At 26.9% G+C, this 12901-nt stretch overlaps 2 protein-coding genes across 3 annotated transcripts in view; one reads left to right on the top strand and one right to left on the bottom strand.

Annotated features, from left to right (window-relative positions):
* Positions 1–12901, bottom strand: part of LOC100161017 — a 129428-nt gene that overhangs the window by 65145 nt on the left and 51382 nt on the right. The gene's annotated exons all lie outside the window — the stretch shown is intronic.
* Positions 4979–8600, top strand: LOC100165124 (macrophage migration inhibitory factor homolog). Its single transcript, XM_001946905.5, has 3 exons — positions 4979–5147; positions 6382–6554; positions 7449–8600. Exons 1-3 carry the CDS (start codon positions 5040–5042, stop codon positions 7546–7548), a joined length of 381 nt encoding a protein of 126 aa, XP_001946940.1. The 5' UTR covers positions 4979–5039; the 3' UTR covers positions 7549–8600.

Below are 12901 nucleotides of genomic sequence, written 5' to 3' on the forward strand. Positions count from 1 at the left end.
GATCATAGCATTTTTTATTCATTTTTTCCGTAAAGCCCTGAGAATCTGAAAAAAATAGTATCAAAACTAATTTTGTTTATTGTTTTTTTTTGCATTTTCAACCATAGACCATGCGCTTAAAATATCAATGTTATTCGATTGTAATTAATTAGAAGTTGGATGAATTACTTTGAAAATGTGGAGGAAGAGATGAGCAGTTATTATTGTTTTAAATTCGCACAAATTGCCTCTTAAGGATCGTGCTTCTGGATGCTTCAGGAATGTTCTTGTCTAGTGATTTTCCGTAATCTGTTACTATAAATACCGTATTATAGTTTATATCATAAGCGTGCTGTTTTTATCTTTCACCACTTCCATAATATCCAATAACGAAAAATACACAATAAATACACAGAGCGACCCAGTGGGCATTTGCCCACCTGCCCACCGGCCCAGTCCGCCCCTGCCCTGACCCTGTCCACGACACTCTGCTGTCGTATACGCTGACGCGCGATGAGTATTTATTGCCAATCAGTATTTTTTTTAGATTTAAGGCTTCGACGACTGAGGTCATTAGCCTGTACGGTTGGTAGGGTTGGTACTTGGTACGATTGGTTAGGAATACGTGTATGCCAATCAGTATTATGGGTAGCCATCGGTATAATAATTACATTCGCAACATAATATTTCGTACACAGGTACAATAAATTGTGTTATCGAAACACAATATTTTTTGTTATATTTTTACTTAAGATATAATATTTCACAGACACGTCGATCAATACTTCTACTAACTATATTATTATACTATATTGTCGATTTATCATTTTATAATTATTCGTTTGTATTATATATTGCCTATAGTAGGTACTATATAAATTACCTCGAATGAAAATATAATCTAGTATATCAAATAAATGTCTACATGAATGTTATTTTCATCGAATAATGTTTTTACACAGTTCCGTATATACCTGGTAATCATATTGATATATTAATAATAATTACGGGTATCATATAACACTGTGAAGTTGAATTTCGGACAATTTACTGTTTAATCGAGTACCTACTTGAGTCTTGAATATTCGAATGTTAAAATAGTTTCCATCACTACTGGAGTATAGTTTGTATTTTTTGTGATGGTTACGGTGAAATAAAATGAATTTAATCAAATTATTCATGTAATGCTATACTCAATAAAATATCAGTTGACGCATGAACAGTGTCAATTATTGAGAAAAAAAAACTTGCAATAAAAACACACAGACAAAACCATATTTGACGAAAAACAATATTTGTTGTTTTTGCAAAATTCATTCGATATGTTTCGATGAATCTACCCACATTGACTTCACTAAAATATATATTTAAATATTTTTACCTACTAAAAAGTGGTTTTAAATATTGTGACAACACTGTTTGTCATAAAAAACTGAATACATTTAGTTATTACTAACTTTACTAGCTTGATTATAATTTATTTGATACATTTTAATGATAGAAAACCAATAATTTATAACATTTGTATTTAAATACAAAAATAAAACCTTTAAAAAAGAATTTGTCATTCTTGTGTTTCTTGGTAGGTACTTATTTTGATATTTTCCTCTTGATGCTTCATTTCTATAGATATTAAGAATCATCTTGTTCTGAAATTACAAATATCCCCGTATCACTGGTGTCAATAGTAAATTAATGACATTTTTCCAACAGTCGATGATAATTACTTATAAGTAGGTATTATAATCTTGTGAAATTATAACAATTCTGAAACTTGGAAAAAAAATAGACTTAGTTGGAAACTGGCATTTTGATTTTAGTTTTTCTTATGTTTAACTTGGATTTTTGGAAAGATTTTGACCTTTTAACGTGAACCTTTTTACTATATTTTCTATATAATATGTTATTTCTGATTTGTTTATGTGAGTCATTTCAGTTTTGAGAAATTATGTAAAAATTGCCCTGTTAGGGTTTTTCAATTTATATCTCACTTGGCACTTGGCAGGGACTATAATTATATTGAGGTTTTATTGTATAAAATATTAAAATGTGAAAGTGATATGAATAATGAGCTGTTATAGCTTTTAAAATACACAATTTTGAATAAGACCATCCAATCGAATTTTCGGGGCAAAAGTAACGTTTTCCAAGTCAAGTTAATATTTAAAAACAGTCGTATGGTGAATTTATGCGAGTTGTTACTTGTTTGGAGTGATTTTATAGGTGGTAACAAAATATTATTTGGTGATTTGTACGCGTACTTCATACTTAAACATTATACTACAGAGTACAGACTTATATACCTAGTACAATTCGGTGTACTTAACACACGTGTGTTTTATTTATCTGTGGGTTTATTTTCGCGAGATTTATTACCGGAGAACGAATCGTATCGTATATTTATTTTTTCGGAGTTTTCGGTCTGTTAGATTTTTCTTATGTTTTTTTTTCCGTGGACATTTTTTTACCGACTACCGGTTAAACACACTCTCACTATATTTTATTTTTTGTTCAACTGATTATTCTAGATATTATTTACCCCTGTCCGATACAACTTAAACAGCTTCGACTTAAAGTTTTATCATTTAAATTTAAATTAAATTTTTATATTTCATATTGTGATACAAATACTATTATAATGATAATTATAAAGATAATATTATAAATTGTATAAATAAAATATTGGATTAGACAGTATACTGATAATAATAATGTTTTCAAGTTTAGATAGATACGCTAGATGCGGAAAAGCACAAAAGTTTCTTATCTATAATTATTAGTTTGCATATTATACTTCCGTAACGACTCTATTGTTTATAAGATAATAAACTTTAAATAGTTTGAATTAATATATCATGTATACTATGTATAAAGCATATTATAACTAACTCATTACGATTACACAATCATCTGGATGATATTATTTCATATGGTTCTTGACATTGATTAATTTCCAAGAAACCTACCAGGTAACGTATGAATTACCATTCATAACGATTCATTGATTACTAAAGATAAGACTCAAGTAATATGATTATGGAATGCAATTAACATGTTTACGAAGCCGATGACATGTAACACATTACTTCAACTTTTGTTTTTATTTATATAAACCCATTACTATTATAACATTAAATGTTAGATTATTAATTGTACACATTATGTCATTATACACAACTATCCTTATATTTTATTTTATGTACTTAATTGGAAATTTTTTTTCTTTGAATAAAGAATTATTATTATTAAATTTAAGCATAGGTACCTATACTGTAACTAAAGATGACAATTTGTAAATTGTTATTCAAATATTTTCAAAATACATGTTTAGGAGGCACTTAAAATTACAGAATGATAAATAAATACTAGTTATTACAAATGTCTAGTAAAGCACCAAAAATACACTTGAAAATATAAATATAAATTCCTATTATATTTATATCAAAATATATAAAATTTTGAAATATCTTGATTAAAACCGGTATATCATTGAAGATAATTAAAATAATTTCAAAACAAAAAATTTAGACATTTTATAAAAAAAAATGTAACTTGAAATCGGTAGGTAAATTGAGAATTGCACAATTATTTTCTGTTTACTAATTTATAGATCATTTTGGTATAATATCCTTTTCAAATAATTAATTGGTCACTAAATTTCTTGAAAGTATAACTTTTGAGCTATTTTTCTCCTCAAACAGTTTTGTATTATTTTCACTCGGTCATAATTATTATTGGTTAAATATACATAATATATATATAATATATTGTATATTTAATCAAAATAAATTATTTTACATGAATTATTTATTTTCGTATATTCATTATTTTTTTTAAAATAATATATAAACAAATATTGATTGTACCTAGTCCAATTTAACAAATCCGGATATACATTTATTTGATACACGAGGTGTTATCCAAACAGTAAGTTTCCCTATGACAGGGCCCAGGAATAATCGAAAATGGCACCAACATTTAAAAAAAAACGTATCAGGATTGCGGCAGGATGTAAACTATTTTTCAACAAAATATCCGTGGTTCTTCATACATTTTTTGTAACCTAAGTAACATATGGCCCACATTTCTTTCATTTCTTCGTAACCTGCAGTTGGGTGATGACTTCAGGTTCACTTCTGAAACGGCTCAGAGGAAATTCAATGGGAAATGTAATTGAAGTCATCGCCGAAGTTACCGAATAGGTACTAACAAATTACACTTAGATTACCGAAAAGGCTTACATAACACGGCAACGTTATCAAAAACTTATGGCGAAGAATAGTGATTATGAAGAATAATATTTTATATCCTGCCGTAAATTAACACAGTTTTTTTATCTCCTAGTATAGGTAAACTTACTTTTTGGAGATCCTTCGAAAATATAATATATTACATAGTTACCTAGTCGATTAATACAGCGAAGTAAAAATGATATGTCGGACAAAAAAAGTAAATAATCGACAAATCAAATTATTCTATGTAGATCAATGTAGCTAGGAACATAGTTAAAAATGCAACTTGAACAAAATATTTATTTATGAATATAAATTAATAAAAATAAACGATTTTTAACAAACAAAATCCAATCATATTTATTTAATGTTCTTCGACGTTTTAATTATTGCTCTGATTTTACACAACATCCAAGTCAAAAATTACATATAATTGCAGACATTGCATAATTTTGCAACTTGATATAATAATATTATAGCAAATGGCAAAAAAAAAGTTATATCATAAATTGTAAGATACTATAACATAACTTTATTAATCATTAATATTCCTCGTTAAATATAAAAAATCAATGTGTGGTAAGTGGATTACGTATAATAGATTACAAATAATGTGCAATAAATGTGTGTTATTTTTTTCAGTAAGAATTTTTTTTTTTTATTGAATATGTTGTTATTATTTTATCAGTAAGTTGATAAAAAAAATTAGTGAGACATAACAATTATGTCAATGTTTTGGTATATAACATAAATATGAATGTTCCGTCAAACTATGATCTATTCTTGTGTTAATTGTTAGTGGTGTAATACGTTCTGTAAAATAACAAAATGCCACGTTTAAGCTTAGACACAAATTTACCAGCTTCAAAAATTCCCGAGGATTTTTTGAGCACATGCACTAGTCTTCTTTCTAAAAGTCTAGGCAAAAGACAATCAGTAAGTATAATGTAATAAATTCTTTTTAGATTCTGAGCGGAGCAATGAATGTATTGATTTTCCAAGATGTGCGTTTTTTTTTGTGTATCTGTCATCACCGTTTGGGGTAATAAAACTGCTTCGATTTTCTTCAACAATATCAAAGGGAAGGGAAAATAAAAATAAAAATTAAGGAAAAACGGGAATTTTTACGTAACATCGGTTTTCGACAAAATCGACTTTGGTTTTTGGTGTAACACAAATGTCCGTAGATACATGTAATTTTCACTGGTTGTTTATATTTGCATTTTCAATTTTCAGTTTCCAATTTTCTTAGGTTTTTTTTCTGTATATGTTAATAAAATGTTTTTCGTTGAATCTAAAAATTTGAACATTTAATATAAGACTTATAACATATATTGTTACAATGGCAGTTGAAAAATAATAAAAATACATAGTTGTATTTTTTTTTTTATAAACATTTAAAGTTCGGATTTTGAAAATATACGTAAAAATCACGAAAATGTGCAAATTATTTTGAGATTGAAATTCATAAAAATGTTATTTTTAAATCTAAGATTTTAAAATGTAATACAAGATTCCTTATAAATTTGTCTACCTTTATCATAAAAAAAGTCAAATTGAACTTTTATGAGCGTTTGAAGTTCAAATTTTTACAACATTGGATATTCACTCGATTTCTCAAGTAGCGACATTCTTATTTTGTTACTTACCGGCTACCATATTAATAATTTGTAATAACAATATAAATTTAATATATAACATCCACACTGACAAACCGTCTCCACTCAGAATCGTTTATCGTATACAATGATATCATATCATTGATTTTAAAATTTAATGCAAACCATTATACAGTGACTCACTTGTAACCTACTGTACAGCAGAACGACATCCACTTGCTCACCTTTTTAATTTTCATTATTGTTTAGTACACGTTTCCACAATAGTTTACGTATTTGAGTTATCTCATCATACACTTTAAATTAATAGTCTCTAATTCGATTTAATTTAACTAGGTCAATATAATTTGGAAGAAAATAAATTATACTTGGTGATCATTTGAACTTTAGACAAAAAAAAAACAATTCTAAAAAATAATAATTTCCTTATATTATTTTATGTTTAAAATGTTATAATTATGCAATTACTTATGTACGATAGTCGTTTAGAATTATATTTATTAAAAATGTTGAAGTATAATAATTAATAATTAACTGTTGCTTATTTATAGTATTGCGTATCAACGGTGAACCCGGGTGTAATAATGACACTTGGTGGGTCCAATGATCCCTGTGGATTTATTCAAGTAACAAGCATTGGGAGTTTGGGACCAGAAGAGAATCCCAAACACATAGAAGTTCTAACTGACTATATGCATCAAACTCTTGGAATTCCGAAAGAGAGGTAAGATTCGCCAAAGAGATGGCTTATCGAAATAAAATTTTTTTCTTTTGCATTCCAAAATATGTCATCTAGTATAGCTATTTATTTCGAAAATTAGATAAATAAAGAGTGGACCATACCTTCGCCCTCCTACCACCCCTCTTCATGGAATTTTCAAAACATGGCAACCATGTAGGTATCGGCATTGTAGTTAATTTATGCATTTGCAATATTCTTCTTACCTATACAGTTTAATGTAACATAACATTCTTTATATTAAATTATTATTATTTTATTTACACTTTATGACTAACTATACAAACTTATTGCGAAAGGTAATTTTTATCGTCTACCAGACAATATCTTGCCCAGGTATAAAACGATATTAATTTTTGGACAAATTATTTTATATTTTTTTTCATACTCCAAATGTATGAACATCTAAAAGTCTAAAAAAACACCAAACACCTGGATAACGAAAAAAAAAAACCACCCTGTGTATAGTTAATTTTCAGGAATTTAATTATGTTACACCTTGAGGCGCGCAAGGAGAGTATTGTGTTGTTATTATTTTTTTTAATGTATAAAGCGTATATAGTTCATAAAGCATGAAAAAAGTAAAATAATATTCAACAAAATGTCAAGTCTAGATAGTCTAGTCAATTCTAAGTTTTAACACAAGTAAAAATAAATAAAACATTTTGAATTTTTATGGAATTGACTATTGTTTACTAATCAAATATAATGATTACTGTGAAGCATTTTTATCTCCTTGTATATAATATAATACGATCGGTAGGTAGTATTTTACCTACCCATCTTATTTTCTGTGTATAAATCAAAAACAATAATGCAACATGAAAATATGATTTTACAAATTCATGTAAATTAATAATAATTATATATTTTTTTTAGGCTTCTTATAAATTTACAAGCAAATATTCAAGAAACTACCGGTTATCTTGGAACCACCTTCTATCAACTATTTACTGTTGAAAAAGGAAAACGACTTTAAAGAAAGAAAAATTGTTTTTAGTTTAAATGGTTTTTTAAAATATTATATTATTATATATTATTATACAATGTTATTCAACTTTTATGATTTTATAATGCAACTATACAAATTCTGATTTTTGGATTATTTTATAATATAGGGACTGAAAGGCAATATTTTCACGGATTTATATTTTTTTATACCATTTAAGTAGTATCTTGAGAAAATTTGTTTTTCATATGATGACTTCCCTTTTTTTACTGTAAATTGTCGAACAAATGTTTTTTTCGATAACGCAAATGCTTTGAAATCAAAATTTGAACCAGTGGTTTTTAAATTACAAAAATTGTATGGTATGGTATTATATAAAATATAAAATATATAATGTAATATTTATTTTAGTACTGATTCGATATGATAAGTCAATATTTAGAAATTATAAAATGCTAATATATCACTATTGTTTAATAATTACTATAATTTGCAAATCATCTATATCATTAAAACTATGATCATGAACAATTTATTCTATCCATTAAAAATTAAGCTTAATAATTCAGAAACAACTTATTTGAATTTTGATTAATTATTATTATTTAAAACAACATTCTTAAAAAATAAACCTAACATATAATAAACAGCAAAAAAGTGGATTTCAGATAAAAAAAAATATAATCCATAAAGAAAACTCTTAATTTAATGTCATAATATAACAATGTAAGTTTTGGAAATTAGGTCTCAAGTATATTACCTTAAAAATCCTGAAAATCAAAATCATTACTAAATAAGGGAGTTAGCGTACCTGGGTTAATTATCTGTATATATTTTTAAAATATTAAGATAACTGCCTTTGCTTCTTACAAATTATTATAATATTATAACGGGTTATATAATATGTATAAGTAATAATATGCACTTATAATATACATTTTGCAAAACTTTTACTCAGCATACTTAGAATTTATAAAAATTATATACTACAATTTATGGTCGTAGCAGATATTATATATGTATTGATCATTACTTATGCCTTTTGTATTACCTATCAAAATATAAGCTATTTGGTTTAACAAGTTGAATTCAGTTGAATTTTTAAAACCTTATGATAAAATGAGTTTATTTTATAAATATTTGTGTTTGGTTAAAAACACCGTGCCAGCTGGCTACCTTGGCTTGAAATTATTCAATTTAAATTAAGTGTTCTAAACGTTATTATTTATTTTCAGTTTTATTTTTTTATTGTAGTCGAGAATGAATGAAAATGTATTCAAAATTATAATAATTGAAACAATTGAAACAAAATTTAACCAAATACTTAAATGCAAATTATTGAAATAAATTAAAAAACAATTCTGGGATCCATTTCAAAAGCGTTAATTTTTTCATAGCTGTACAACCCTACTCGTCGAAACCTTTGGATGGCACAGACTTACTTAAAATAGCAATAAATAATTGGACGTTATGAAATTTAATTTTAGAGTATTGATGTGATTGAATGGAAATTCTGGTCGATACCCGGTTAATCCGGCCATGCAGAAATTTTTTTAAAAAATATTTTCGACGGTTATCTGTAGTTTTTCATTACGATTGGAGAAACTGTTGGGAAAAGTCAAAAAAGCGTTACAAAGGCTTAATTTTTTGTCCATAAAGGTGTTGTATAAAAGTTTTCGTCGAATACTAACATACTAAACTTTTCGAACCTTTATTTAACACAAAAAGTGATTACAGATAAATAACAAAGTCACTATGCTGTGCCTACAACCAATTTATACGTTCCTCACTTAACTTTAAATATAATATGATAGATAAAAATCACAGGTCGCATGATGTCCGATTGTGTAAAGTAAAGGAAAAAGAATATAAACGTAAAAAATAGTCAAATAATATATAATATTATTATATTAGTTACTAGCTGATCTCGTAAACTTCGTTGCCCGTTAAATGTACCAACTCTATATGACTCAAACTTTTTTCAATTCGTATACAATGCATTTCATAAATTCAAAAGAAAAGTACAATTAAAATTGTGTTATTTTATTGTATTGATTATAATAAATTAGTATTAGTTTTTTAAATTATTGAATTTATTTTATCTATATCAGCTATGGTTTTTAAGAACATTGCAGTTTGGTGAATTTCATTTATTATTACATTATTAATGAATAAAATGTAATACTATATGATATGCTCATCTCATAAAATGATAATCGCTAAATGTAATATATATTATAGAGTTTAATTATAACTTCTATGTAATAAGACGAAATCGGGTACATTTAACATAAAAGTTAATATTCGTGGATATTCGTGGTATATTCTGTATATTATTATACTGTTTGTATTGAAATTGAGTATTAAATCAAACTACAAATAATTAAAATTAATTAAAATACGTTGTGACTTGTAAATTCATAAATTGTAAATTTCATCAGTAGGCACAATGAATCAATTAAAAAAAGTGTACCTACATATTATTTATTAACATCATAAATACTATTGCAGTTGCCAGTTAGGTATTATATTCGTTTGTTGAGTTAGAGTCGTATTGATATTTTATGTTATAAATTATTTTGGAAAAACTAGATTACCTACTCGAATGGATAAATATAATCCAGGATCGTAAGATATGAAAGGAAATATTGATCAATTATGGTGGCTAAAAATATTTTGGTTACAAAAGCTCGACAAAGAAGAAGAATTATTTTGAAGTATTTATACCTTATACTTAACTTATACTTCAGTAATATTACAGGAACTGGTTATTATTTTGTTGTGGCCACTAATAAACAACTTCATATTATGTGAAAATATTTCGGATATAAATAGGGAAACGCACCTTGTGGTATACTGAAGTTTATTTTACACAATTAATTTATTTTCACAATTATTATGACATATAAATCAACACATAACAGCCGATTTTCAGCACTTATGACAATATTATGGATGAACTGAAGTTGTATGTAATATAATTTATAGCAGGAAAACCATGTTATTGTATGATGATCGTGAAATAGTAAACCGATTATTGTCATAAGTAGATGATTATCTGTCACTGCTAATTTTGCGTAGCATCGTTTACAAAATAAGGCCTACACATGAGCTTTATCGGTCACTCACAGTGCTCTGTAATAATATATTAATATTATAAATAAAATGTCTTTTATAAATGTTTCAAATATCAAAAAAATACATAAAGTCACTAAGCATAATATACAGAGAAGTATGTGAATAACCATATTATATTATTAGAACAAAGCAAATATTATTATTCGATACGAATATTGCCTCGTAGGTACGATAAATATATCTTTATCCTAAATAAACGTTTTAGTATTCTCGTATTTACAACAGAACATAAAATAATGTTTATGAATAACATGAATCATAAAAATGCTATTCAAATATTTTGAACATTTATTCTTGGAGCAAATTAAACTTTGTTTTATAAATGAAATCATTAATATCACTAGTATATCAATTTCATTTAGAATCAATAAACTTAATAAATATTTGAACCTTTTTTTTCAATACAACCGATAAGTTACAGATTTAATTTCCAATAATAAGTACGGTTTTAAACCAAATTTCAATTCAAAACTATTGTAAATTATGATTAGTTTATTTTCAATACCTAATTAATACCCATTAAGTTAGTATCTAAAATGGTGACGATTAAGATTTTATTTCGTATAAAAACATTATGAAGCACTACAGTCTACAATACCTCTAAAACTTTCAAAAATCGATTGAAAATGATGGACACAGGTGGTATCTACTTCAGACTAATAATTTTTGCATAACCTAAGAAGTTTTTTTTTTTTTTAAAAAACTGCAAAGAGTTTCGAACACACCTCAAGCTTGGATACATTTTCCATTAAAACATTAAAATGTCTTGAGCACATATACAAATTAATAATTATATAAAAACTTTACACAATGCATATTCTTTTATTATTAGGTATACCTACCTAGGTATTTAATTTATTCAGTTATAAATAAATATTTGCTGAAAGTTAAGTGTTGATCATCTGAATGCATTGAATATTATTAGTAGATATATGGTGTTTATATAAATTTATATTTTGTATATTATTATATTAACTAAATATCACCGATATCATGCTTTTATTTTATTTTTAATTTTCTAAATTTGACGTACAAAAATAAATATTTAAAACGCTAACAAAAAGTGTATTTATTCTTCGATGCTACACTACTTTTATTATAGTTTGATATTTTTTATTTTTTTTTTAGAACACTAATAAATAATAACGTTTCACAAACTTTTAGCCACAGAGTTCTGTGTAATTTCCACAGGACTCCAAGTCTCGGAAGTTAGCTCTTGAAGTCCGAGCTCACCGGATTCTGTACTATTATTAAATGTTAAATGATTATTAGACACGGTGGAAATGAGAATTGCAGTAGTAATGAAAACATGTGTTATTGTTGTTAATTACATAATATATATAGGTTCCTACTGGGTATATAATAATATATATAGGTACCTAATGGGTATATAATAATAAATTGTGCATAAAATGAAAATCATTTATGTTAAACTTGAGAGGAAATCGTTATAATGGCATAAAAGCATTTTTAGTGAGAATTTAAAATAAAATAATACTTTAGGTATTTATGTATTTATGATTAATATTGGTAACTTCGTGAAGGGATTTAACTGGTATTGGCCGCACATGGCGACATAGGTCACGTTCAACATGACATAATCTAATTACGTTTATCATAATATGATTATATCGATTTAATTACGGTTTACAGCCATTAGCCGTCGATTTATAAAATTCATAAAAATATTATATCCACTGCCTTTGTTCGTGTACGGAAAATAGTGAGATAGGTACAGATAACATAGAAAAATGTAACGAAAACAGACGATAGTCGTGTTGTGTGTATAATTGAATAATTCATTTATTTTCGTCAACTTTAAATCTTACAATATTGGTTGTTGAATTCACAGTATTTTCTTTTATATAAGACTTTTTTAACTCAAAGAGTGTACATTTAAAATAGTTTAACGGGATAACATATAATGGGTGGGAATCCGACATGAAACTCACGTAATGGCTGTGGTAGACTGGCTCGTTGGTGGCTCTTCCGTGATCCTCCCGCGTCTGCTCGCCACAATGGACAACAATATCCTGGCTTCCCGCGATGAGATTATGGACTGGCTGGTCGGCGGCAGCAATGGCTCGGCGTACTCAACAGTGTTTGGAACAATACAACGATGTGTTTAAACGGCGGTGGCGAAGACTCGGCGTTTAACACGAGTACGGAGCACGGCGTCGGTCGGCGACAACAATGGCTCGGCGTACGCGACGGGTTTAAAACATACAACGATACGATTAAACGA

This window comes from Acyrthosiphon pisum, chromosome A2 (genome assembly GCF_005508785.2).
Source record: "Acyrthosiphon pisum isolate AL4f chromosome A2, pea_aphid_22Mar2018_4r6ur, whole genome shotgun sequence".
NCBI classification, from domain to species: domain Eukaryota; kingdom Metazoa; phylum Arthropoda; class Insecta; order Hemiptera; family Aphididae; genus Acyrthosiphon; species Acyrthosiphon pisum.

Excerpts from the sequence above, each read along its gene's own strand:
- LOC100165124 (XM_001946905.5), top strand. The coding sequence starts at position 5,040 with ATGCCACGTTTAAGCTTAGACACAAATTTACCAGCTTCAAAAATTCCC. Across the intron at positions 5,148-6,381 it reads GTCTAGGCAAAAGACAATCA|TATTGCGTATCAACGGTGAA; the intron begins GTAAGTATAATG and ends GCTTATTTATAG. Across the intron at positions 6,555-7,448 it reads CTTGGAATTCCGAAAGAGAG|GCTTCTTATAAATTTACAAG; the intron begins GTAAGATTCGCC and ends TATTTTTTTTAG.